General features: G+C 45.5%; 3 protein-coding genes across 8 annotated transcripts; 2 read left to right on the forward strand and 1 right to left on the reverse strand.

Annotated features, from left to right (window-relative positions):
* Positions 1-747: 747 nt before the first annotated feature.
* LOC108025813 (protein sevenless) lies at positions 748-19,492 on the reverse strand. Of its 6 annotated transcripts, none has more exons than XM_017096461.3 (12): positions 18,908-19,492; positions 15,363-16,186; positions 9,579-9,653; positions 8,828-8,893; positions 8,290-8,688; positions 7,995-8,234; positions 7,154-7,482; positions 2,424-7,093; positions 2,084-2,361; positions 1,836-2,030; positions 1,323-1,771; positions 748-1,262 (listed from the first exon to the last, which is right to left on the reverse strand). In XM_017096461.3, exons 2-12 carry the CDS (start codon positions 16,056-16,058, stop codon positions 1,001-1,003), a joined length of 7,659 nt encoding a protein of 2,552 aa, XP_016951950.1. In that variant the 5' UTR covers positions 16,059-16,186; positions 18,908-19,492; the 3' UTR covers positions 748-1,000. The 6 variants fall into 6 exon arrangements, with proteins under 6 accessions (XP_016951950.1, XP_043948798.1, XP_043948801.1 ...); XM_044092863.2 differs by having other exon boundaries at positions 15,363-16,210; XM_044092866.2 differs by having other exon boundaries at positions 18,871-19,492.
* A 3,401-nt stretch (positions 19,493-22,893) lies between these two features.
* On the forward strand, positions 22,894-23,786 carry LOC108025653 (uncharacterized). Its single transcript, XM_017096192.3, has 3 exons — positions 22,894-23,106; positions 23,175-23,313; positions 23,369-23,786. Exons 1-3 carry the CDS (start codon positions 23,025-23,027, stop codon positions 23,628-23,630), a joined length of 483 nt encoding a protein of 160 aa, XP_016951681.1. The 5' UTR covers positions 22,894-23,024; the 3' UTR covers positions 23,631-23,786.
* Positions 23,787-23,912: 126 nt separating this feature from the next.
* Positions 23,913-26,096, forward strand: LOC108025951 (growth hormone-inducible transmembrane protein). Its single transcript, XM_017096649.3, has 6 exons — positions 23,913-24,347; positions 24,421-24,532; positions 24,789-24,930; positions 25,025-25,361; positions 25,727-25,859; positions 25,921-26,096. The coding sequence occupies exons 1-6, from the start codon at positions 24,134-24,136 to the stop codon at positions 26,000-26,002; spliced, it is 1,020 nt and encodes a 339-aa protein (XP_016952138.1). The 5' UTR covers positions 23,913-24,133; the 3' UTR covers positions 26,003-26,096.
* Positions 26,097-26,125: the final 29 nt, after the last annotated feature.

The following is a 26,125-nucleotide window of genomic DNA, read 5'->3' on the forward strand; positions in this document are numbered from 1 at the left end:
GCAAAGGTAATCGATTTATGTGCTGCTATTTACAATTTTTGATTTATCCACCGCCCACAGCCGCTCCTCCGCCAATGGCCCACTTTGAGGCTTTTGTGTAATGCGATGCGAGGAGGAAAAGTTTGTCAAAACATTTGACAAATCTGCATGTTTGTAGAAGCCTGGCCGTGGGTGTATGGGTGTGGGTGTGGGTGTGGGAGTGTGCATGTGTGCGTGTGCGTGTGCGTGCGTGCGTGTAAGGGAGAAAGTTCGTCGGGGCTTCCCCCGCTCCCAGGCCCCAGTGCCTCTTTCACCTGCGGTGATTAGTTAAAGGGCGACCTTCAAGAACGCTACCTTAACTCAGCTCTATTTATAGGTCCGCGTCTAAGACCCTGCCATTGTTCCCTGGCCCTAAGAGTATCGCCAAACTTTTACACCAACGCGCACATTTAATTTGATTGTACTTTCCCCGGGAAAGCCGCGCCAAAGGAAACACAAAGGAAAATGATGAAAATAAAAGCCGCCGAGCCAAACTTTTTCTGGCCAAGTCACATTAAAAACTCGGCAAATTCAATAAAATTAAGCATAGTCTTGAGTGGAATTAGATTGGGAATTACAATGAAAACGAGGTCCGGAAAAATTGATGTGTTAGGGGAGTTGCTCTTTAAAAACCTCTAAATTAATTTATATTACTATAATTATATTATATAAACATTTCAAAAAAGGCTTCAGATTGCCTATGTTTTTTTAATGAAAAAAAAGGTAAAATAGGATTTTTAGAACATGCCAAAAACATTTATAAACCCGTAGCTTGTACCAAAATATAATAATATATTAAAATGGCGCCATTCGTTGGCTATTACAAATAAATAAATATCTCCGAAAATAGAACCCAAGGTTCCATTATACAAAAAACACAACTTAGTCCATTAATATTCTGCATTAAAGTTAGCCTTAGATTAACCGGAAAGCTAGATCGTTTGAGACGTGGGTTGTGAAAGGTCGAGGGGGATTCCCCCGCTCAGAGCCGGGAGACGCCCTCGTTGGCATACAGCTGTTTGTCCTTCAGGGGGACTTCCCTCAGCGATAGATTCTCCGGAGCCCTTGGCTCCTGCGACTCTCCATCGAACCGCACCTTGGCCTCCGGCTTGCACTCCGCCGCACTGGAGGCCATTTGGCTGCGCCGCAGGTCGGTGCTGATGGCGTGCAGGCTGTTGTAGCAGCGCCGGAAGCTGGGCCGCTCCCAGGGATCAGTGCGCCAGCAGTGGAGGAGCAGGGCATAGCTGGTGAACGGGGGGATTAGTAAATATATGTACTCAGACCAGGTCCAGACCAGGACTTACAGCTTCTCCGGGCACATGGGCGGCTGCTGGAGGCGTCCGCCCTCCTTGACGTGGGCCAGCACCTCGAAGTTGTTCCGCGCCGCATAGGGCTGCTGGCCCAGCGTGAGGATCTCCCAGCAGAGGACGCCGAAGGCCCACACATCCGACTGGGTGGTGAACAGGCCGTCCACCAGGCTCTCCGGCGACATCCAGCGCACCGGCAGCAGGCCCTCGCCCTCCTTGCGGTAGTAGTCGCTCTTGTAGATGTCCCGCGCCAGTCCAAAGTCGCCGATCTTCACGGTCCGCCGCCGATCCGTCGGCCCGCCCGCCGCCTCCGTGACCAAGCAGTTCCGGCAGGCCAGGTCGCGATGCACGAAGTGCATGTCCTCCAGGTAGCTGCAGCCATTGGCCACATCGATGCACATGGCCAGCAGCTCGGAGAGCGACAGCCCAGCCAGGGGCTGTGCATCCTGAAATGGAAGCATATGGATTTCAAAGATCTCTCTGATATTATAATAGCCTAAGTGAGTTTACCTGCATGCTGGTGGTTCGAGCGGCTCGTAGGTAGCTCAGCAGATCGCCCGCCTCCATGTGCTCCATGATCAGGGAGATGGACTCGGTGTCGAAGCAGATCCCCACCAGGCAGACGATGTTCTCGTGCTTGAAGTTGCTCATCAGCTGGGCCTCCTGGAGCAGCTCCGCGAACTCGCTGGCTCCCTTTCGCAGGCTCTAGGGGATGCACGGATGATTGAGGTTGCCACTCTTCCGGCCAGACAACTCACCTTAATGGCCACCCGCTGCGGCTCCTCGGAGTCCTCCGTCTGCAACTGACCCTCGTAGACCTCGCCGAAGGCTCCGCTGCCCAGGAATCGGAGCAGCTTCAGTTGACTCCAATTGATCTGGGGCAGCAGGGCGATGTCCGCATCACTCAGGGTGGTGGAGAAGGCGCGATTCCTGGCGGCCAGGAGCTGCTGCTGCGTCTGCAGGGTGGACAGGTTGCTCCAGATGCTGGGACGGCTCTGCTGGAGCAGCTTCTTGGCGCGCAGACGACGCTTTTGAACTAATTTCGAGGAATATGGAAAGAAATAGGAATATGTGGGCACTTCAAAGGAATTTCCATACCTTTTCTCACAAGGACCAAGGCCAGGACGCAGCTGGAGACGATGGCCGCCGGCGCAATGATGGCCAGGACCAGGGATCCACGCTTCTCCGGCGAGACGAAGGGCTCCGCCACGCGCTCGCTCTCCTCGCTGTAGGGACCCCATCCGTGCTCCAGACTCCTTGCGCGCACCCGGAAGAGGAGCAACCTGCTCGAGTGCAGGCTCTTCACGATGCAACTCAGCTCGGTGGTGTTGCAGAAGTCCAGCCACTGATCCTCCACGACCACCGGCTCCTCGGCCCAGGGCAGTTGCTCCAACGAGCCACCGCTGTCTCGACGCCTTCTCCTGCGCCGCCGGCGAATGTCGGTTCTCCGCGCCTGCAAAGCCTCCAAGTTGTACAGGGCAATGGGTGCTCCATTCCCTCGAGCCGGTGTCCAGGTGACGCGGAACACCTCCTCGGCAATGTGCTCCAGCTGGGGCTTTCCCGGCTGACTGGGGGCATCCCCAAGAGTCTCGTAGACCTCCACTTTGCCGTGGTAAAGTGGAGCTCCCGGGGTGGCCGCATAGACCAGGAGCAGGCGACATTGGTAGCGAGTCCGCGGCTGCAGTGGCTCCACCACCATCCTCGTGTGGTTCCCAGCCACATTCCGACGCAATTGCTCGCCCGGCGAACGGCACTCGAGCTGCAGGGAACCCAATGGGTCCGGTGTTCCCGCCCAGCTGAGACTCAGGGAATAGGGTCCCAGCTCCAGGAGCTGCAGTTCCGGCAACTCCGCAAAGCTGCGCACATGCAGCCGCCCACTGCTGTTGCTCTTGGTGGGCGTGGCATGGGCCAGAACCCAGAGCAGATAGCCTGATCCCGGCTTGATGCCGCTCAGCCGATGGCTGCCCGCCGCCTCCAGTCGCCGCTCCTGGGGCTTCCCCAGCCCACCATCCTGGCCAGCTTCACCATCTTCGCCATCCACCTCCTGTTGCCAGTGGAGCGTGTAGTAGACACTTTCACTTCTCAGCTGCTTCGGTGGCAGCCAACTGACCTCCAGCTCCCGCGGGCTCAGCACACGCACACTAAAGTTCCTGGGAGCCGAAGGCGTGGCCGAGGCCGTGAGGAGCTCCAGCGGGGGCAGGGCGAGTGGGGGTAGTCCCAACTTGGTTTGGTAATAGCTGGTCAGGATTCCCACCAAACGGTATCGGGTGAAGGGCAGGAGATCGGTGATGTTCAAGGATTCCCCAGCCCCCACCAGCCACTGGGCCAGGGGCTCATCCTCCCGCTGCTCCTGCTGCTCGTTCTGCTCCTCCTGGGAGCCCTGCTCCTTGGCCAATGTGAGATTAAGTTGGTATCTCACACCGGGAATGGGCTGTGTACAATCTTTGGAGGCTTTGATCAAGGGCAGATGGAGCTGACATCCCTGCTCCTCGCATTTGTCTGCCTCCAAAAAGGATCCTCCAACTGGAGGAAGTAGTAGGCAACTCCTGGGCGGATAGGCCTGATAGTTGTGCGCCTGGAGCAGACGCACTTCCTCCGGCTCCAGTTCCACCATGTACTCCAGCTGCTGGCGCCGGCGACCATAGGCCCGAATGCTCCAGTTCTTCAGGGCGTAGAGGTAACCCGAGTCCTGCGCCAGCTGTCCCATGGCAAGGGAGTCCTCGCCCAGCAAACTGAGCTGGGCCCGCAGGGCGCTGGCCGTGCACAGCTGGCGGGCCACATCGTAGACGCACAGCTTGCCCTGGTGGTCCACCAAATTGAGGGTCTCCGAACCGGGCTCCAAGCTACCCGCATGCAGGTGGATCAGTGGCTGCAAGGTGGTCAGTTCCAGCTCAGAGCCGTCGGTGAGGTTCCTGCCCCTCAGGGAACCGTTCCTTGGCGATCCCTGCTCGTACTCCAACCAGAGCAAAGAGTGAGCCTGGGGCAGGGCCACCAGATCCTTGAGCAGACGACCACTGGCAGTGCTCCACACCCGGTCGCCCTGCAGGATCTTGCCCTCGAAGTTGCACAGATCCAGGCGATAGATCACCGCCGCCTGGCTGGCACTCGCATCCAGTTCCGCCCAGTATACGATGCGCTGCACCCAGTCCACGGTGAGGGCCAAGACCTCGGCCCGCATCCTGGCCAGCTTGGCCGGCGCGGCGCCTGGTACATGGGTCAGCAGCTCCACATGCTCGTTGACCCACAGCAATCGCTGCTCCCCCTCGATCACAGCCAGATGCTCCACCGGACTGGCGGTGTGCACCAGCCGGCGGCGATTCCTGGTGTCCAGATCCAGTTCGCCAATGAACTCCGCATTGGCGTAGAGTAGGCGTGGCACTGCCTGAACTTCAGGAGCCACATGGAGGGCATGGCTGGCTGCTCCGGCTGCGGCGCCCGTGGCCGCCACACGCGCCTCCACCTGGAAGTGGTAGGTCTGATCCGGCTGCAGGTGCTCCACGCGGGCCTCCAGGGCACTCTGGTTGAGGCGCAGCTCCTCGTGCAGCTCGGAGCCCAGCCAGCAGCTGATGTGGTATTCCAGCGCCTGCACCGGCGCCTCCTGACCCTGCTCCGGGGCATCCCAGCGGAGCAGCGCGCTCACATTGGCCTCCTGGAGGGCAGTGGCCATGCGCTCCACGAAGACCCGGAGGCGACGCGGTTGACTGGGTGCCGCCGGCGGCGTGGTGAGCTGCACCCGAGTGGTTTGCCCGCTGCGCCAGGCGGTCCGCGGCGTGATGCTGATCCTCAGCTGCAGCTGCGCCTGCGGCAGCTGGGTGAGTCGGGCAAAGGGAGTGGTCAGGTCCAGGGTCTGCAGTCTCTGGCCGAACTCGAGCAGCAGTCTATACGAGACGCTGTGGTTGCCACCGGACGTCGAGGGCTGCCAGCGCACGTGGAAGTCATCCCAGTGGCCATCATCCAGGCGCACGGTATCCGGAGCCACTGTCTGAGGAATAACCCCCTCATCCGGCGGAGGCAGAGGCTGCTGGTCCAGCAACTGCAGAGCGGAGGCGGGAGAAGCCGCATCCGGAGTTGGTACCTCCATCACATCCTCGGGAGCAGCCAAGCGCACCAATCGCGCCCTCCTGCCACTCTGCTCCAGCCAGAGAAGGGCACCCAGCGGTCGCAGGAGCTGCAAGCTCTGGGGAACAGCCTGGACGCCACCCTTCAGTTCGTGGACCAGATGCAGTGCCTCGCGGTCTGCGGCCAGGGGAGCACGATAGAGACGCAGTGTGCCAGCACGGCCCACCAGCCAGTAGAGCTGCTCCTGCTGGGTGTCCAGGACAAAGGAGGCGATGCTGCCCTCCAGCCCATTGACCTTGTAGTAGGACGCCGACTCCTCGGGCATGGATCCATGGCGCGAGAGCTGCGAGCTGGTGGCGTAGTAGAGGTGACCGTGCCGCGAGTCCAGGGCCAGGGAGCGGGCTTCGAAGATGGGCAGCAGCTCTCGACTGCCCGACCAGGGATCCATGCGCACCACACAATTCCTGGCCAGATCCGTCCAGTAGACTCTGCCGCCCCGCCAGTCGTAGGTCACCGAACCGACATGCTGCAATGGCTCCGCCATGGGGCATCCCCACTGGCTGTGCACCAGGTTGATGCAGTGCAGCAGCCCCTCGCCACTGACAAAGTAGCCCACGCTCTCGTTCACCATGGTCATGGGTCCGGGCAGGCGCTCCAAGTGTTCCCGCTGCACCTCCAGTCCCTCGCCCAGTTCGTCGGTCTGCAGCAGCTTTCCCTCCCGGCTGGACCACCTCAGTCGATGGGGACCCAGTGGCCAGGTGCGGGCAGCCAGTGGTTCCGTCCACTCCCCCGGCTCTCCATCCGCGCTCATGGCCCTCACCCGCAGCTGGTAGAGATTGTCGGGCTGCAGACGCTGCAGGCCAAAGAAGGGTCCTCGAATGTTCCGGATGCTGAAGGCACTCTGGCTGGCCACGTCGAGGACCTCCAGTTCGTAGCTCCAGTTGCGGGCGGCATCCGCGGATTGGTAGGGATTCCTCTCCGGCTCCTTCCACGAGATCTTGGCCGCCTGGGCGCCCAACAGAGCTTGCAGGCTGTGGGGTTTGCCACCGGCACTGGTCAAGGGTTGGCTATCCGCCACCAGGAGTATCACAGCCCAGCAGTCGGGCAAGTTCTTCAGTGGCCAGGAAGCGCTGACTCCCTGACCCCCAACCAGGTTGAGCTGACCCGCCTCGGGGAGGAGCAGGGAGCTGCCCAGCAGGGCAAAGGTGGCCCAGACGGAGGATGAACCACTTGGATGCTGGGGCAGTGGCAGTGGATGCTTGAAGCCACCGTCGTAGCTCAGCTCCAGGAATTTCCCTTCCTGCGGCAGCATCAGACGGATGAGGAAGTGCTGAGGCTGGACAACGAACCGGCCAGGCTGCCTAATCCTCACCAGGCGATAGACCATTCGGCCATGCAGGTCCTGACGCCACAGGGCCTCCTCGTTGCGCCAGAAGATCCAGCCATTCAGAGCATCCACTTCCAGCTGCTCCACCGGCAGATCGAAGGATGCACCCGCTTCCTCAGCCGTTCCGCCCTCCAAGTCCGTGCTTATAATCTGGAACTTGGATTGGTTACGGTCCAGCGACTCCATGGCGAAGTACAGTCGGTGACGCAGCCAGTCGAAGGTCAGTCGACGGGGCATCAGTCGTCCACTGGCGGAGATGTTTCCCAAGTCCAACTTCAGCTTCTGGGCCGGACTCACCATCTGTCCCGAGTCAAATTTTAGGCTGGAAGATAAAGATTACTATTATAATAGCTACCGATTTATATCCCAAAGCCCCAGTTACCTGCGCAACTCGCCATGGACATTGAGGAGCCACAATTGTTGCTCCTGCTGGGACCAGGCCACATCGGCCAGTTCCTCCTGCGACTGGTAGATCATCGAGCTCTCCCCGGCCGGCTCCAGGGACTGCCACATCACAGCCCTTTGTCCGGCCAGCAGGACGCCTTCGGTTAAGTCCTTCACGGGCTTATCATGTCGGGGGGCGAGGGTTTCCACAAAGCCCTTGGCCACCGGACCCTCGCCCTGCTTATTGATCATCGTCAGCTCCAGGGTGTAGTTGGTTCCCGCCTGCAGCTGGGAGAAGATGAAGCTACCACGCCCCGCTGGAACCAGCTAAGTTTGGGAAATATCAGAATAAATTACTAATCAATGGAAGAGTTAAGTTCAGGAAATAGTCAACTTTTGAGAAGAAAAGTTCTTGAAATCGACAAAAATCTATTCTTGGCTTGGTTTTTTGAGATGAAACGCTCTTAAAATAGAGATGAAATTGGTCTTGATTTTGCTTTTCAAGACAAAAGTACTCTGGCAAGCCGACAACGTTCTTAATTTAAGATTATGCTTTTTCCCTTCTTAAAAATAACCGTTCTTGAAATCAGGAAGAAAATACTCTCGAATTTTGTTTGAGAACAAGCTATATTTTATTACGGATGATTTTAGTCTTAGTTTATCGAAAAAGAACTTTTACGAAACGATAATATGCTCAATTTAAGATTTAGTTTGCTTTTTTTTTCAAGAAGAAATATTCTTGATTTACTCTTATTATTTATTCGATATTGAAAGAACGTTTTTAGGAAAGAGTTTTTTCCGAGTATAAATATTTTTTAAATTAAACATGAATGACTTACCTGCTCAGTTGTGTGGTTTCCCCCAGCGGAGCTCAAGCGCAGGCGGTACCCCTCGACGGGACCATTGGTGAAGCGACCCGGATGCCAGTGAACCGCCAGGTGGCTGTCGTCCAGACCCAGCAGGTGCTCGATGACCGGAGCCGAGATGGGGGCGCCCTCCGGAGGCGTTTGATAGGCGGGCGTGGCCGGGGAGTAGAGCACCTCATCCATGTTTTCGCCGAAGGGCAACTCGAAGCGGAACTGCATAATATATATACATTAAATCCTATTACCAAGGACACCTCGTAAAACTTACCCTGTACTGGGTGTAGGGAATGAGGGCCTCCAGAATCTCGCAGACGAAGTACTCATCGCAGTCGTAGTCAGCCAGATTGAACCAGGCGCTGGAGCCCCCCTCGCCGGACTCCTGATCCTCCAGCCCGAGGTCCTGCTCCTGCTCCAGGCCATGGTGATCCACATACTGGTACTGGATGTTGAAGGGCCGGCTGGTCAGGTAGTGCTCCGGGAAGTGCATCGCCCAGCGGATGGTGAGCGGCGTGGCCTGTCCATCGGGCCGCGGAGCCCGCTCCAGCTGGGGCTGCGTGCGCTCCACCAGGTGGCTGATGGCCAGGCGCTGGAGGTGCCAGTAGTCCCGCTGGGCCATCTCGCAGGCACCGATGCAGGGCATGTCGTACGGGTTGAACTGCAACGACATCTGCGGGCGGGCCAAAAGGGGAAACAACGATCGGGGTCAGACTGGAGCTGGACGAGGGTGTGGGTGCGGGTGCGGGTGGGGGTGGGGTAAGGGGACTTGCGTTCTGGAAGGGATTAGTGGATGATGGGCTGCCACTTACGCAGGCGTCCTGGCAGGATTCCAGGTCCTTGAGGGCGCGATACCACTGGGCGCAGCCCTTGGTGCACTGAGGAAAAAGAAAGAAAGAAATGGAATGGAATGGATAAATACTTTTATTGATTGATTAATTGATATTAATTGATAAATATCTTCCCAATCTAATTTGAATTAAATATTAATATGGTTTACAATATAAACTTTCTGTCAAGTTAAGCTTAATCGTACACTAGAATCTTTTTTCCCTGAGGAATGCTTCTGAAGACATTCTCTTAAGAACCGGTTCCTAAATGACAAGAGATAGAACACATTCAGAACCTGTTTTTTGCTACTGACTTTGTTTTATATGCCAAAAATTTTTCTTTAACAATATTAAATCTATACAAAATTTCGATTGTTGACCACTTTATAGCCACGCAAAGAGCTCCTAAAATTGATCGTAGAGTGCCAAATTACCCCTAATGGATAATCCCACGCTGAAGATAGTGCCCACGAGGAATCCGCGGAAAGGGGGAGTGCGAAAGGAGCCCAGGATGATCATGAAGATCCTGTTCGATGGCTTCCTCAGCTGCTTGGAGAAGGAGCACGACTGGCAGCGGATAATGCACTTTGAGTTCGTGTCCAATTGATCCCGAATTGGGTTCCCCAAAACCCAAGTGGTTAACCCTTGACGCCGAAAGAGATATCGGGTTACCCGAGGGCCCGCCTCATCGCTATCCCATTTCATTTGTGGCTCCCCGGAGTCTCTGACTTACTCGTGTTTTGTAGCACTTCTCGCCGTTGTCCGCCTTCTCGCATTGTATGCCAAACTCGTCCAGAAACAGATCCTCCTGGAAAGTGAAAAAGAATTGTTTAAAATGTGAAAGCAATTAGTGTACCTCTCTTTTTTTCGACCCTTGGGAACGGAAATTGTGGTAAGTTTGTGTGGGAAAAAGCCAGATGACCACATATCTGAAACAATTGCGAATTCCGTGCCAATGCCAATGGCTCAATTATTTCGATCAATTATCATTGGGGAGCGGGGAAAGACAAATCGAGCTTCGCACATAACATAAACGGATATATACTCTCGATTAAATGGGCTTTGTTTACATATTCATGTGTATATCTCTTCTTTTCGCATTGAAATTAGATTTCCGAGAACCGCTGGCATTGCATAAATTTCAGAGAAACAAGTTTTCCACGTGAGCCCTGAAGATGTCGCGGGCCAAAAATGGAATTTGCATACCCTCAAAACGGGGTCAACCATGCAAAACTCGCAGATGATCGAATTATACATTTAAACCTATTCACTGGGCACTAAAAAACATTTCTAAAGAGGCCCAACAAGCCGATAAAAAAGAAATAAAAGTAGGCAAACAAATTTGATAAAAGGTAAAACAACATTTTTAGTATAAATAAAAAAATGCCAAGTAATGTTTAGCTAACAAAATATGAACTTAGAGTAAATACGAACATTTTAATTTATAGGGCCAATTTAATTTTATGAAGAAACCTTAAAACATTTCATTTAGTACACAAATTAAATTTCTTTAAAATTCTAAACGTATCTAATAAATTTATTTGGCCTAATGTTTTATTGCTTGAAACATACTCGTATCTTAACTGTCTTAAGCTTGTTCTTAATTTTTTCTACGTCAAGTAAATAAGTTTTTCTTTAATTTTTTGAATATATGTTAAAATAAATTAATTTTTTAATTTAGAAATGCTGCCCTACAACCAAATGGCCTCGAATATTATATTAAATGCATGCATATACTTTTTTAATTGTTCTTTATTACATATTTAAACATTTTTCTTGTGAGGAAAACTAATCTCTACTGAGGTTTTTTTCGGGGTGAAGTAAACATTTTTTTCTTTTCCTTAATTTTTTTGAAAAATATGTTAAAATAAATGTATTTGTTTTCAAATAGAAATGCCATCCTGCAATCCAATGCTCTCGAATATTCTTTAATGGTTCTTAGCTACATTTTTACACATTTTTCTTCTAAGAAAACTAATCTCTTCTAAGGTTTCTTACGAGGAATTGCACAATCCTTTGAATTGCTTTCCAAAAAAAGCAAAAGCAAGTACTTAAAACACAATTTAGCGCATTTGGAACTGCCCCTGCCGCAATTACGAACTCCTTAAAATGGCCAACTTTGTTAATTGTGTTGCCTTTTACCAGCTAAATGGACTAGTAATTACCAGGGGATTTCCCCTCACGCACACAGATTTGGACTTGGCTTTGGTTTTGGATTTTCCCCATTCAGCCACACACACACAGAGTATTTTTCCGGTGTTTGTACTTTCCTTTTTTCGCACACGCGTCAATTTAATTTAGAATTCTACGTAATATTTTATTAATTTAGCTTGATTGGCTTTTTCACAAACAGAAATAGCTCTTCAGAGTGAGAGCTCTTTCCGCTTTCCCTCACACCCCCCACCCCCCCAAAAAAAAAGAGGGAAAAACGAGAGGCGAAATAAAGACGAAAGCCTGGGCCTGGGGCTCGAGACTAATTGGCATTGGGGGTTTTCATGTCGTCATTGCTCATCTTTTGTTGTACAATTTCTATTACATTAACTCGGAAACCGACCCACTCACACACACTGGTACACACACCCAGGGGGGCGGGGCGGTGGAAGGCCGCCAGACTGGGTTGGTGTGTTATTGACACCATTACTGAGCCATTGTTGTTGCTGCCGTCAGGCTCTGGAAAAGCGAGCCGAAGAAAATTCACTTGTGAGCTGATGGGCAGGCGGGCTCGCACAGCAGCGCATCAAATCGTAGTAGTTCTAAATCGTACAAAAATATGATTTTATATCCCCTAAGTATATTAACTATATGGATTATCCAACCGAACCAAAAAACTCTTACTTAACTCTAAAGATATCTTTCGAGTTGTTGGTTAAAAATCTTTTACTATCTTTTTACCTCTCAATTTAACAATATATATAGCTTTTGATAAGTAAGGTTGCTAAAAAGATCTACATTTTATAAGACTGGAATATATAATTTTTATAGATTACCCCACCTAATCATACCTCTTTCCTAGTTAAATCAATAAGAATCAAAATTGTTGTGGAAAAGAAAATGATTTATAAAAAGTACAACACATAAAATAATAATAAAAAATAATTTCTTCAAAATGTATTTACTTTACAAATTTTAAAAATATTTGCTTTTAAGATCTTTTAGTACAACATGTAAATTTTTATTAAGCTTTTAAGATCGCTCGAATATTTAATTACCCAACTGAACCAAAATTTAATAAGAAAGTTCTTAAATAAAAAAAAGCAACTGTCTTGTGTTTCTGTAAAATGTATTTAATAACATATATGGCACTTAATATTTAAAATTTAAAAATATATTATTTTAAATGTATTTAAAATACAATTTTTATAGATTTCCTAACCAGAAATAAAGTTAAGAAAAAGCACTCTTTAAAAAATGAAATTTTTGTTTTTTTTTAATGCATTTCATTTAGGTAAAACCACTGCTTTTTAGTTTAAAGCGTTCATCTTTTAGTTTAAAGCGTTCATCTTAAAATCTAAAAAATATATGACAAATATAGTTTGCCCAAACTATTTCCAAAATCACTAAAATAAATTGATTTCCAATCAAACCACAAACTACAACCATATGACTTTAAAATGCCCATTTTTCAGCCATCACTCCTATCAATTGGGCGCCAGTTGTGGGGCCACCTACAAATACCCGCACACACAAATTGACTAAACATTTTGCTCACTCTCGATTCCAACAAGGCAAAACATCCTAATAAAATTTCTTTTGTTCGCATCGCCTTTCTGGGCTACGTGAAATCCAGTTAATGGTTGCACATGGGGGATTGCTCTAGTTTGTGCCAGGGATAAGTGACCGGCTTTAACGATTTGCCGGAGTCATAATGGCAACTCGAATGCGAATTAAGGGGCAATTAAAAATCTGGAATTGCCACAATTAAAAGATAGTTGAGCTTGGCACACATTCTGGACTCTAAACGATTTAATTGTGGGAAGTTGAACGAATTCGAGAAAATCGCTGAGCAATAAAAACTTTAAATACCTATAACCAATATGATTTTTTCTATTTTATTTTAATAAAACATCAGAACTTTTGGCAGAGAAGTTCCTGAGATGGAAATACAGATGATGATGTTAATCAAAAAATAGAACGTGGTGCATCATAATAATAGCGTTTTTTCTATTTTATTTTAATAAAACATCAGAGCTTTTGGGATACAAGTTCTTGAGCTAGAAATACTGATGATGCCGTACACTTCTATAGGATGGTCATTAAGTTCCATCCCATTCCCCCACATTTTCCCAATCCCAGATGTGGTCGCTCGGTTATCATTAATTTTAATTGGCGGTGGCTGGTGTTGCTGGAGTGTCGAATTGCGGATTACTGAAATGGCGCTCTCCTAATGAATGAAGTGCAAGTCGAGTCACAGATTAACACGCAGCTCCTATTACACACTTGCCAATAGTAATATAGTAATTACAGTCCGCACATTTACACAGCACAATAAATGGCTGCCAAAATGCCGATTCACTTCTCTGCACAAATGAAATGCTTTTTCTGCCCAAATACTCAGCAACTTGAAGTGATTACGAAACAAAGACTCATCTATTTTATATGTGCTGTATTCCTGAGCATTTTAATCAGGTGAAGGTAAGAAATAAATAAATTTTAAAAATTGTACACAATTTGAATTCAAATTTGAATTGAATTTTAGTGATGTACCTATACCTTACTTATATATTATTATACCAAGGTTTAAGAATAAAAAAGACCATAAATAATAACAAATTTAAAAACATTTTAAAGCTATTTAGGTGGTGTATCCACATACACATTTAAACAATTTTAAGCTTAAATCAGAACAAATGTTTGAGTTTTAGTGTATTAGATTTAGTGGTTCATTTAGGTAAAACAATCCCCAATGTTAATATACTATTACCCTTTGAAAGCTGTTTTAGTGGCATTTATTGCCCACACCCCATAAGTGTCCCCCATATTTCCATCAGTCTCAAACAACTTCAAGCTTAAATGGCAGCAAATATATTTGGAGGACAAAGCTCAAACAATTAGAGGGATTTTTTCAAACAAAAAGCAGCTCGAATTACACACATCAACCTCTGCACTCTGCCGGTTGCAATTAAAACATGAATAAAATGTACAGAACAAGCGAAAAGTCCAAGTCTGGCGGTTGCATAATTAAAAGCATTTTTAATTAAGCTGCAGGCGTGCATTAATGGCAAATAATGTAGTATACTGGCAAAAAGACAAATACAGAATTGGAACAAAACTAAATATTGGGTGGGCAGCCAGATGGTGCGAGCAGGCGACATCGCACGGATGCCAGATACAACACACCCACTCAGTATGCAAATTGCAATAAAGCCGGACAGTCCGAGTAATGAGAGAGATTCTAATCCCGATCTGGCAAGCCAGCAAGCCAGCAGGCCGGCAAACCAGCAATTCAGCCATCCAGCATGCCAGCCAGCTATCAATTCAGCCATTCAGCAAATGTTTTTCACCTATCCAGCAATTCAGCCATCCAGCAGGCCAGCCATCCATCAATTCAGCCATTCAGCAATTCAACCATCCAGCAATTCAGCCATTCAGCAGGCCAGCCAGCTAGCAATTAAGCCATCCAGCAATTCAAGCATCCAGCAATTCAACCATCCAGCAATTCAGCCATTCAGCAAGCCGGCAAATTGGAGTGACAACTCTGGCCAGGCAATCGCCGCCTTGACGATCTTCAATTATACATATCATTTAATTAGCGCTGCAAGTGCGCGGATTAACGGCCACGGAGAAATTCATTCAACCCCACTAAACCAGTCTGTAAATTTCTTAAAAGCAAAAAAAAACACAACCAAACAGAAAATGTTTTCGCCTTTTTTTAGCAGCTGGTCTACGTGATGATGTAGCACACTCGCTTGACACTTGCTCGGATTGTTTTCTGATTATATCGTTGACACATGCAAAACTAGAAACAAACATTTTGCACCCGAGTGACGCTTTTTCTTCGGCGACAAGTGATTGATGTTTTTGCCGTAGCCCTGAGAAAGTGCATGTTCTATGCACTTTTCATTGGGCAGACGTCACTTTTTGGAGGTGCACTAACTATTTCTCTTCAGTTACTCTGACAATGTCAAGAGAAAATAAATAAAAAGCATCGGAAATAGCTAAAAACAAATCCATATAGGTTTTTAATAATTTTTAGTATTTTTTACGCAAATAATACCAAAACCTGGTGGTTGAAGTGAGGCCACATGTCCCTAAAATACTATACTTATACTCCCTTATACTTACTTATATTATTTATTCTTCTAACTATATCATATAATTAAGAATTCCTAGCATGTGCGTTAAAGAAGAAACTTCTTCAATTCAAGAGAAACACTGCACACTTATCTGGTAGTTAGTTTTATCGGACAGATGGCAAACTATGTATTACTTTAACTGTCACTCGAAAAAAGGGTCTTAAAATAGGCTAACCGGAACAATAACCCTTGAATAAATGAACTTATTGATATGTCCAACTCACCTCGACAATGCACCGCTGGACACAGTCCCGTGTGACGCGCTCCAGGACCATGCGCTCGTCGACTCCGTGCTGCTCCTCCGGCGGATACGGATGCGGATGCGGACCGGGATGCTGATCCGCCGGGGGCAGAACAGCGGGATCGGGAGCCCGAGACCGACTGCTAATGGCGATGCCCTCGACGATGCTGGGCGGCGCTGCGGCGGCGTGCTTGTGCCAGATGGCCACCTTCTCCACCACATCGCTGTCCAGCTTGGGGCGCAGCAGGCCCATCTGGTCCTTGGGCACGGGCTCGGGACTCTGGTGGAGCGTGAAGTTGTGCGACCGGCAGACGTCGCAGCAGATCGAGAGGAGGATCAGCAGCAGCAGGTTGACGATCAGCACGGTGGATATGCCGCCGTGGCCGTCCTGGCCGCTGGCCAGCTGGCGACCCAGGCGGGCCAGCTGCTGGCGGAGATCGAAGCTGCTGCTCTGCTGGTGGACCACAATCTTGCCGGGCTGGGACGGTGAGCCCGCCCGCCGGGCTGGGGAAGAGGGCGCCGGCTGGTTGATGTGCGTGGTGGACATCTTGGTGTTCACATTCACCGCGATCTTCACATTGAAGCTGATGTTCAGCCTCCTCGCGGGTGCCGAGTTCTTGGCCTGTTTGCTCTCCTCATCCGGCTGGTGATCTTCGTTTTGGTGCCAAAACATAGTCATCGAGCAAGGGAGCAGCACCTCACCTCCACCCCGAGTTCGCGCGTTGTTTAGGCTGGCTTCCAGTGGCTGTCGTTCACTCGATTCACGTGGCTTTCCAGCTGGAATTTACATTTTAGCGCCGCATTTCACTGAAAACGAAAACGAAAACGAAACTGAAACAAAAAAAAAACAGAACCCGGGTCAAAATAAAGGGGGGAAAACAGAGGGGAGAGCAAAATACGCACAAATAAAATTTAGATTTGATGTCTCAAAGTCAAAGAACCAATTCAGTGAGTAATGTACGGCGCACAAGCCAATTTCCATGTTGTGCTAATTCGAAAGTCCCACAGCGAAAGTCTGATAAAGATCGGTAGACCTATCTTTTGATACCCTATATATACGGGGAAAATACCCTTACATTTTATTAGGAATTTTCCATACTTATGTATACTATGTAAAAAAAAATATAAATTTAATGTAATAATTTAAGAGCAAAATATAAAAGTAGTCTTAATATAGGGTATATTTTTAACTGGTAATACATTTTAAAATTAAGTAAAGTCAAAAAGTCAAGTATATGTCTATGTCTATAAAGACTACGAAGTATACAAAGAAAAGCCTTTGCATGCAGAAAAAAGGGGAAGAGCTCTATAATTTTACCCAATATTTTTGCGAATATCAATCAATTTTAGTATGACTTTTCAATATTTATAAAATACAATATAGTAAAATATAAAAGTAGTCTTAATAGTGGGAATATTTTTAACTGATAAATAAATATAATAATTAAGTTACGTCAAAAACTCTATAAAAATAAAGAAAAAATGTTACCCTAAATATAATAAAAAATATAATATAGTAAAATAAAAAAGTAATTCTATTCTAGTAGGTATTTTTTCACCTGATAAATAAATTTAAGAGTTAAGTAAAGCCAAAAAGACTCTCAAACATGATGGATGTAATGGGTATGCAAGTCATCGCAGTGTCAATTTGAAGGCATCTATAAATCCCGCTGCCTAGGTGTCTGAACCTTGTAATTTGCAAATATTTACAAAGTATCATTATACCAACTCATCTCCAATTAATGGACAGCAAGCACTGTGTTTACAATGTGCCAATTCGCCCCGAACTACTGTCAAACCTTCAATTAATGTGAAATTCTAGGGCTGATACTCAATTTATTGTCACAAAGTTAAGCAATTAATGGGCATATAACATTAATGATAGCTGGCAAAAGTATACAATCCAGGGTAATTTAAATAAATTATTTTATTTCCTCAGCATGGTAACTGCGGGTAAATACATAAATCTATTAAAAAAATAGCTTAGATTTATTGATAAAATTAATTAAATATTATACAACTTTTCTCTAACAAAATATAGGGGCAATCTTTCAATAAAAAATAAATAAAATAACAGAAAAAATAACATAATTTCTTGTATCAAAAAAGGTCAAAAAATAATATAACATAAAATGCTTTAATTAAAATTAACAAACAAAGAGTTATGAAAATTGCTGTAATATATTTATCTAATAGATAAATAACATAAAAAATAACACACTTTTTTCTAACAGAAAGCTGTTACATAAAGTCAATCTTTTAATAAAAAAAAAATAATTAAAATAACATACAATTTGTTTAATTAAAATTAACAAACAAAGAGTTATTCCAAAATTCTTCAATAAATATATATATTAGGCTGAATTTCAAAAAAAAAATTTGAAAATATTAAAAGCAAAAAATAAAAAGAGGCTCAAAACACTTTTCCCAGCGAATGTGCCCCACCTAACCCCTTGGATAAATCGCAATCAACTCATTTCCCATGCGGCTCAAAGGTTCAATGGACATTCTCAGTCGAAGCCCCCAGATCGATGGGCCCACATCCTGGCCAGGATGATCTCAGCTCCTCCTCGCGAGGGGAAACTATAACCGCCTCCAAGCCCATAGGACGACATGGCCATGGCCCAATCAATATCCGAGGCTGCATAATCAGCTGGCGAAGCGACAAGTTTCAATTAACATGGCGTAATGCATGGCCAATAAGTCTCGCCCCCATCTGGCCACGCCCACCGAGCACCGCCCACCGCCCACTGCCACAACAATAACACCAGGGCCGTGTGCCATAACAAATTTATCCTCATTAAGATGCAAACACACTCGCCGGACGGAGAATAATCGAGCGGAGTCGCTTTCATAAACGGAAATCCCTTTGGCCGCAAGTTCAGAGCGGCCAACAGCGATGAACAACGAGGAAAAATAGTAGTTAATTGCACTTTAATTTCATATTTACCAGGAACAACGGCGGCGCACTGAAAATGTTAATTAAATCGCCCGGCGAGCGGACTAGACGAGCGGAGCGAAAAAACCGAAATAAATTGAAATTGAATAAACCGCGCGAAATAGTGAAAACACGAAAGATCACAGCGGATTAATGGCATTAAAGTTATGCGGAAAATTCATGCAAATGCCGGCCAGCGTTTTGCATTAATTAGCAGCCGAAGGCAGCGGGTCGAGTGCCCAGTATATCGGGTAAATCGGGTATACAGAGGTCAAAAGTCACCGCAGCGTGGAAGTTGGAGCCCTCAACTCTCACCCACATTTCGCTCGGCTCGTTGCCGGAGTTGTTAAGTTGACGGTTGACGCGGTTTAACTCAATTTATTGTTGATTTGAGCGGCTTAATTGCATTTCATTGTTGCATTTGTTGCCCCAACTCGGAGGCTACTTCACACACAGAAGACACAAAGTGCGGTAAACGAGAAAAAAAAAATGTTCACATACGAATCTTAGAGTTTATTAAAATTAATATAGATTTTTTTTGGAAGAAGCATACTGCCTGGGCCAGAAAACCAGAGAAGAGCGCCACTCACTCGACGAAATGTCGCAGATGTCTGGAGATGTATCTGTATCTGAATCCGTATCTGAATCCGGAGGTGGGAGCGTTACGTACTGCGCAGTGGCGCGATCGGAGCAGAACTGATTTGCCGGCGAGCGGCGGGCCTTAACCGAGCCCCCAGTCCAAGTCCAACCCCCAGTTCCGTTCGAGAACTGGAGAACTCGAGAAGTCGGGAATCGGAAACCGAATACAGCCGAAATTGGAACTGAAACTGGACCGAGGCGAGGCGAGACGAGACGAGGCGACCTGAGCCGCTCCGAGCCCATTGATCATCTTCTGCGCTCTTTTTTTCCGGTGACGCCGCCTCGAACACGTCACGGTTAGGATCCAACCCCTAAACTGGATCTGAACGATGGATCTCTCTCCGCTCTGGGTCAAAGCTCGAGTAATAGTGCTGATTGATCGACATGGCCCTTGGATAAGCTGAATTCACTTAGAACCAACACTATCCCACAGATATTTTGATATTATTTTAACGTTTATTGAATGTCGAATAACTATTTTTTATTTTAATATTATTTTAATGTTAATTAAATGTCGCATAACTAAAAAATATTATTAGAAATGTATACTTTTTTTAAAGCTTATGAAATACTTTTATAGATTTCTTAAAACCATATAATATTATATTATACTAATTCTTTTATAAAACTTTTTTTATATAAAATATTTTTAAATTATCTTTAAGATCATTACATAAATTTAAAAAAAAAGTAAAATACCCAAACAGAATATTTATCCTTAAAAATAACTTAGCTTCCAAAAACATTCTTTGAACTAATATGATCCCTATAAAAATAAGCGTCCTAGAACATTTCTTGTAATAAATACAATAAAATGGTTTCCGTCCTAACACAAAGCTTGTATTAACTTAATATAATAATAAGAATTTAATAAACAATATAATAATAATACAGAAAATTAAATTAATAGCTATATTATTATTTTTTTTAATGTTGAATTTAAATTACATATCAAAAAGATACAAAATATATTACACTAAAAATGTATGTAGGCATATCATCATAACGTTTTGCTTTTTTGATGTAAAGCTAACCCTTTAAGTATATACTTAAAATCAATTAGCATATGCAAATAAGAAAGCCTATTAGCAGTAAGTATAAAAAATATTTTGTCTACAAGTATACAAGTTATAAAAACAAGTTATAAAAATAACTATAGGTTTTGGGCATTCGTGCGTAGCGATAAAAATGTAACATTTCGTCATTAAAAAAAAATCAAAATATTGAAACAAATTTAAAATGATATAAACTCTTTATCAGACTATACAACTAAATTTATTGAAAGCAATTACTTACAATTTATTCCCCAGCAAACAAACGTGATGGGAAATTTGTTTAAATTGTTGTTTAACTGACTCACTCTGAGCACATTTAACTAAACATTAGCAGTGCTTCTAAATCGATTATTGAAGCCAATTGATCGCATGCACCAGTAGATGCTGGAAAATAATTGAATTCAATCAGAAATACGCCCACACAAAGCAGAACAGGTCACCAAATGTGACCTTATATATTTTATAAATTATTTAAGACTTATGTAATTTTAAAAAAATTATTTTTTAACTATAAACAAAGAAGTATTTAAAACTAAATAAATTTTATACACATTTCTACGTCCATTAACCTTATTTTATTTGTATTATTTATGAGGTAATTTATTCATTATTGAATATAATGTCAAAGAGCCATTAAATAATTTCCCTCTTCTGCCCTAAAAGTCCCTCTTTTCCCTAAGAGCTTATAAATATGCAATATGCGCAACTATTTTCGAAGATTGCGAAACACACAAGAGTAGGCAACTCTTCGGGCCACTGGCTTTCGCAATTTGTGACTCGCTCCGGCGAAATGGGAAGCCGAAAAATTGAGCAGCAAGTAAAAGGCTTTCGTGACAGCTTCCGTTTCTGGTTCCGACTGCGAGTTCAAATGGCTCGCTTATGGACTCTTCCGCCGGAAAAGCCGTCCCACAGAAATCCGAGCTGCACTCGTGCGAGCATTTGCACACAGAACTGCTCTCGGAACGTAGTCTCCGGGCGGGGATCATCGTGGGGGCCATCGGATTCGCTCTAATCGGTTGAAAAGCTCTAGCACTGATTAGGCGGCGCACTGATTACACGCTGGGGATGGGCTGAGCACCTATCTTGGCCAGGAATTATCAATGAATCCGCCGACGGACGACGTGCTGCCCACCACACAGGCTGTCGTCACGTGGAAGTCGGAATACCGCTTTTCCAAATCGGGAAAATCCCGGAAAAGACTAATGAGAGGTTAGTTGGGGTCGGTAGAACGATTATTGCTAGTTGAATACATTGTATTATGGGTTAGGATAACAGGTTACTGAGGATAGCTGGGGCTTCTTTTGGAAACAGTTGTTAAAAATCATATTCCTAAAAATAAAATACATTTTTCAAAGGTTTGTGTTAATGAAACCTTTGAAGGATGATAATCCAAAATATTAAATATATTAAATAAACATCGAGTTACTTCAGTAACTTTTAACCAAACTTATTTTTTTAAAGGTTTTGAAAGCACTCTTCAGGATAGAAAATTAAATATATTTATTATTTATTTATTATATATATTATTTATTATATATATTTATTATTATTTATTAAGTATTTGTTTGCCATTAAATATTTAGTGACTCCAGCTATTTTTTACAATAAAACTTGCCTACAATAACCTGTTATTTAGATAGATTTATTTAGGATTTTTCCCTCTGCAATGCAATACTAAACTTACTAAAACTGATAGTTTTATTAGTATTTCTGAGCTTTCATCAGCCGAATTAATTTTGGGAACCGTCAGTGGTGAGTCATGGGTGCCCCACTGCCCCACTGTCTGCATGATGGCTTCGATGGCATTGGATTGGATGATCATGTTCGTCTGAAGCAGCGGTGTAGCACCACCAAATCAAATCAAAACATAAACAAAATTTAGAATTGAACTTTAAAGATCCACTGCGTATACAAATACACAGCAGCGGTCGAATAAATAGAAGCAATTCAACTCCCAAAGTTTGCTGAATTTACTTTGCTAACTCCTAACTCTTTTCATTTTATTATTTTTAGTAAAATAATTTACAAAACTTTATTCCTGCTTATTTTTAAATTTTTGTTAGTATTGAAAAGATATTGAAGTTATTAATAATAATGATTGTTTAACCTCATTATTTAAGTTATGCCTATGAAAACTTTTTTTTATTGCAAAGTTATTGAATTAATTTAATAAAAATGACTGACCATGAAACCATTAATGGGCTATATTTTTTTTTGCATAATTATAATTTTATTTATGCCTTTTTTTAAATATAATATGACAAATAATAATGACATAAAAAACCATTCGATCGGCCATATTTTTATTGCACCTAAGGTACAGTGAGAATAAACAGATTATGGAATGTACACAGATTTAACACTTCAGTATTTACTGATTAGACATCGTGTCAGACGGACATATGTACTTCACACACACCACGGATCGATATCATTTTTTGCATACTGCTGTGTAGCGATAAGTACAACATCAAAAGGTGCGTGCCATAGCTGTAAGTCGAAGTTATATTTTAAAAAGCAAATGGATTTATATTTATTTATAACTTGATTTACCTAAAAAAATATATATAATTAAATTAATCAAAAATGGTAAGCACATTTTTTTAACTTTTAGGTTGATTTATAATTTTTTTTCTAATTTAAAAAAATACTTAATAAACTTAAAAAGATATTTGTAATTTAAAACAACTTAAGATTGTTTTTTTTAAGTATCCAGTGGCGTTGCAATATTTACGACACGCACTGTTATTGGGTTGGTACACATAAACATCCAGCAGATCGGAGTAAAATTTGTTAAATTTATTGTAGAGAAAGCGCGCAAATGTCGTAAGTGTGCGATTCCATACAAGTGAGCATCGTACTTTGTGTTTTTTAATATACAAATGAAGGAAGATTGACCGCACGGACCTCAGTTGTGCGCTAAACTTTGCAAACGTCGGGCTACTCGGTCCGCGGATCTTTCGAAAAATCACTCGAAAAATCAGTCGAAAAATCAGCCGAAAAATCAGCCGAAATGGAGTCAATCAACTTGGTGATCTACATGGTCCTGCTGATGTCACCGCTACTCGGGGGAAGCCAAGCACTGCCCTATCGCTGTAAGAAACGAGTGTTTTTAATATGCCAAATATTATATTATGTACACTATTTTCTATACACCTTATAGCGCCCGCATATCTGTACGATCAGCAGTTCTGCATGGATACGGTGACGGGCCAGAACCTTTACATAGGCGAGGTCCTCACGCGAAAGGACCACTGCGTCCGGGTACAGTGCCTGGAGACGCTGCAGCTCTGGGAGGACAGGTGAGGCCGCCTTATATCCTATATCCTTAGATCCTCAATACTATCCCCATTCCAGCTGCCAGGTGCCCAAGCTGACCAAGGGCGACTGCAAGCCGGTGGCAGCCACGGAGGAGAGCACGGAGTATCCCCGCTGCTGCCCACTGTACGAGTGCAGGAGCTACGAGAGCCATGCCGGTGGCAACCTGGAGCAGATCAACACGTACGACCACTACGGAACCCTGCGATCCTCACATGTCTCCGAGTTCCTGGTCATCGACCAGAGAGGCCGCCCCAGGGAAGAGATTCCCTCGGCGCCGGCGAGAAAGTATGTGGTGTGAAGAGTCACCCGGAAATGCCCACTGTACGTCGCCTTTGGTTAGTTAGTAATGTTTATTTAATTTTGGTATCAGAAGAACAAAGGAAAGGTTGTTGCCGAAGAGGAACTACGTTTTTGTGTTTATAAAAATCAATAAATCAATTTATAACCACAAAAATTACATTTTTCCCATAGTGCAAGGCGTTCAAACTTGGCGCCAAAGACACATTCTATCGATAGGCCGCATGGTTGGCTTACTCAAATATCGATACGCCGATCTGCAATAGGCCCTTATAATTAACACCTCTAGTTATCGATAGCAATAAGCACAGAAATCGATAGCACACCAGAAGAAAAAGTAATAATAAAAATTCCTACGAAAAACAAAATATCAGTTGCAGTTAACAATCTGAGTTACTTGGCGAAAGCACAGACGAACTATATAAAACCCCGAAATCCAAAGAAAGTAGCTCCACACAGACGAGAACCAGTTGCAGTCCCAGCGAATTTCATCACAACAACACAATGTTGCTGCGTCTAGCACTTTCCACCGCCCGTCCGGCCGGGAGCCTCAAGATCCTGGCCCAGTCGCCGGCCCAGCTCTTCCGGGCCAATCCCAATCTCGCCGCGGTGCGCAGCTATGCCCGCGGACCTGTGCGCACCCGTGCCCCCGTGGAGCACCAGCAGGTGAGGGCCCCCTCGCTCAAGGAGAAGCTGATGGGGCCGCCGAGCGCCAATGGTGAGTGGCTCTTGTGTAATCCCCTCCATCATCGGTCTATCTATAATCCACACTCTCATTCCCCGGACTGCAGCCTACTCCATGGGCAAGGGCGCCGCCGCCGGAGCAGCCGCCGTGGGACTGGGCGCCCTGTGCTACTACGGCGTGGGATTGGGCCAGCACACCAGCATCGCCGATAATTCCATGTGAGTGGCTCTGATGTATAAGCTCATGCTTAGAGAGGGGAACTAAAACTCTAGGGCTTGCATACTCAAGATGATGAAACAAAAACCGTTTTAATGAAATACCCCAAGATAGTTATGGTATTTCAAATATAAAATTAATTGTTATAACTAAAGTTCTTACTTAATTGTGAGGTAGAACCTTAAAGTCAGGCCTCGTAAATAGTACCATAAATACACAACATTCTGTAATTACTAAAATCCCTCCTCTACTCCCCAGCATGTGGCCGCAGTACGTGAAGGACCGCATCCAGAGCACCTACGCCTTCTTCGGAAGCTCCTGTGTGATCACCGCAGCCGCCGCTGCAGCAGTCTTCCGCTCGCACCGCCTCCTGGAGCTGGCCTCTCGTGGCGGCATCTTGGTGAGTATCCCTTTAAAAGGGAGATATCACTGGCATCCACCACAGACAGAACAGAACATAAACCGAACCCAATCCTCCGCCTTTATCCGCATAGGCGACCATCGCTTCGCTGGCTCTGGTCATCGGCAGCGGGGCGGTGGCCCGCTCCATTGAGTACCAGCCGGGTCTGGGAGCCAAGCAGTTGGCCTGGGCGGTACACTGCGCCATCCTGGGCGCCGTCATCGCACCCATCTGCTTCATGGGCGGTCCGATCCTCACGCGCGCCGCTCTCTATACGGGCGGCATTGTCGGTGGCTTGTCCACCATCGCCGTGTGTGCCCCCAGCGACAAGTTCCTCTACATGGGTGGCCCCCTGGCCATCGGCCTGGGCGTGGTCTTCGCCTCCTCTCTGGCCTCCATGTGGCTGCCGCCCACCACGGCGTTGGGCGCGGGTAAGTGTCGAGTTGATTTTATAAATAAATTATTTATTAGAAGGGCTACCACCACTTTTTATTGCTTATATATTGCTTAATGACTACTTTGAATAACTAAAAATCTAGAAAATAGATTCATGTAAGCTTAAATATGGTTAACGTATAGTAAATTTTAATTTAAATATGCAATTTTTAATCAAACAATCACTTTAAGAATATTAAATGTAAAGTTTTAGCTGCTTTATTAATTTCATAAAGATCTTATAAGGTTTTCCTAAAGGAAACCAATGAAAGGCACTTATTTACTGCACTTTCAAGTGCTGGTAACCCCTACTTTATAGATCTTCTTGTACTGATTACCCCTTTTACCTTGCCTTTTCCAGGTCTGGCCTCCATGTCCCTGTACGGCGGTCTCGTCCTGTTCAGCGGCTTCCTTCTCTACGACACCCAGCGGATGGTACGTCGCGCCGAGATGCATCCCCAGTACAGCTACACTCCATTCGATCCCATCAACGCGTGAGTCAATGCCCTGGCCATAGCATCCTGAAACCCCCTTGAACTCTGTTGTTTCTTTCAGCTCAATGTCGATCTACATGGATGTGCTGAACATATTCATCCGCATCGTCACCATCCTGAGTGGCGGGCAGCGCAGGAAGTGAGCTCTGAACATAGACTTGTGATGCAAGGATAATACCTGCTGATATATATTTATACTGTTGTTAAAATAAACCGACCGAGTTAATAAGCAAAATATATATTTTTGTGTGTTTTTGCTTGACTTG

The sequence above is a fragment of the Drosophila biarmipes genome, chromosome X, assembly GCF_025231255.1.
Source record: "Drosophila biarmipes strain raj3 chromosome X, RU_DBia_V1.1, whole genome shotgun sequence".
Lineage (NCBI taxonomy): Eukaryota > Metazoa > Arthropoda > Insecta > Diptera > Drosophilidae > Drosophila > Drosophila biarmipes.

Coding starts and splice junctions, on each gene's coding strand:
- LOC108025813 (XM_017096461.3), bottom strand. CDS start 16,058: ATGACTATGTTTTGGCACCAAAACGAAGATCACCAGCCGGATGAGGAG. Junction 2,362..2,423: donor CTTGGTCCTTGTGAGAAAAG/GTATGGAAATTC, acceptor CCTCGAAATTAG/TTCAAAAGCGTCGTCTGCGC. Junction 1,772..1,835: donor CTCGAACCACCAGCATGCAG/GTAAACTCACTT, acceptor CTTCCATTTCAG/GATGCACAGCCCCTGGCTGG.
- LOC108025653 (XM_017096192.3), top strand. CDS start 23,025: ATGGAGTCAATCAACTTGGTGATCTACATGGTCCTGCTGATGTCACCG. Junction 23,107..23,174: donor CCAAGCACTGCCCTATCGCT/GTAAGAAACGAG, acceptor TACACCTTATAG/CGCCCGCATATCTGTACGAT. Junction 23,314..23,368: donor CTGCAGCTCTGGGAGGACAG/GTGAGGCCGCCT, acceptor TCCCCATTCCAG/CTGCCAGGTGCCCAAGCTGA.
- LOC108025951 (XM_017096649.3), top strand. CDS start 24,134: ATGTTGCTGCGTCTAGCACTTTCCACCGCCCGTCCGGCCGGGAGCCTC. Junction 24,931..25,024: donor CCTCTCGTGGCGGCATCTTG/GTGAGTATCCCT, acceptor TTATCCGCATAG/GCGACCATCGCTTCGCTGGC. Junction 25,362..25,726: donor CACCACGGCGTTGGGCGCGG/GTAAGTGTCGAG, acceptor TGCCTTTTCCAG/GTCTGGCCTCCATGTCCCTG.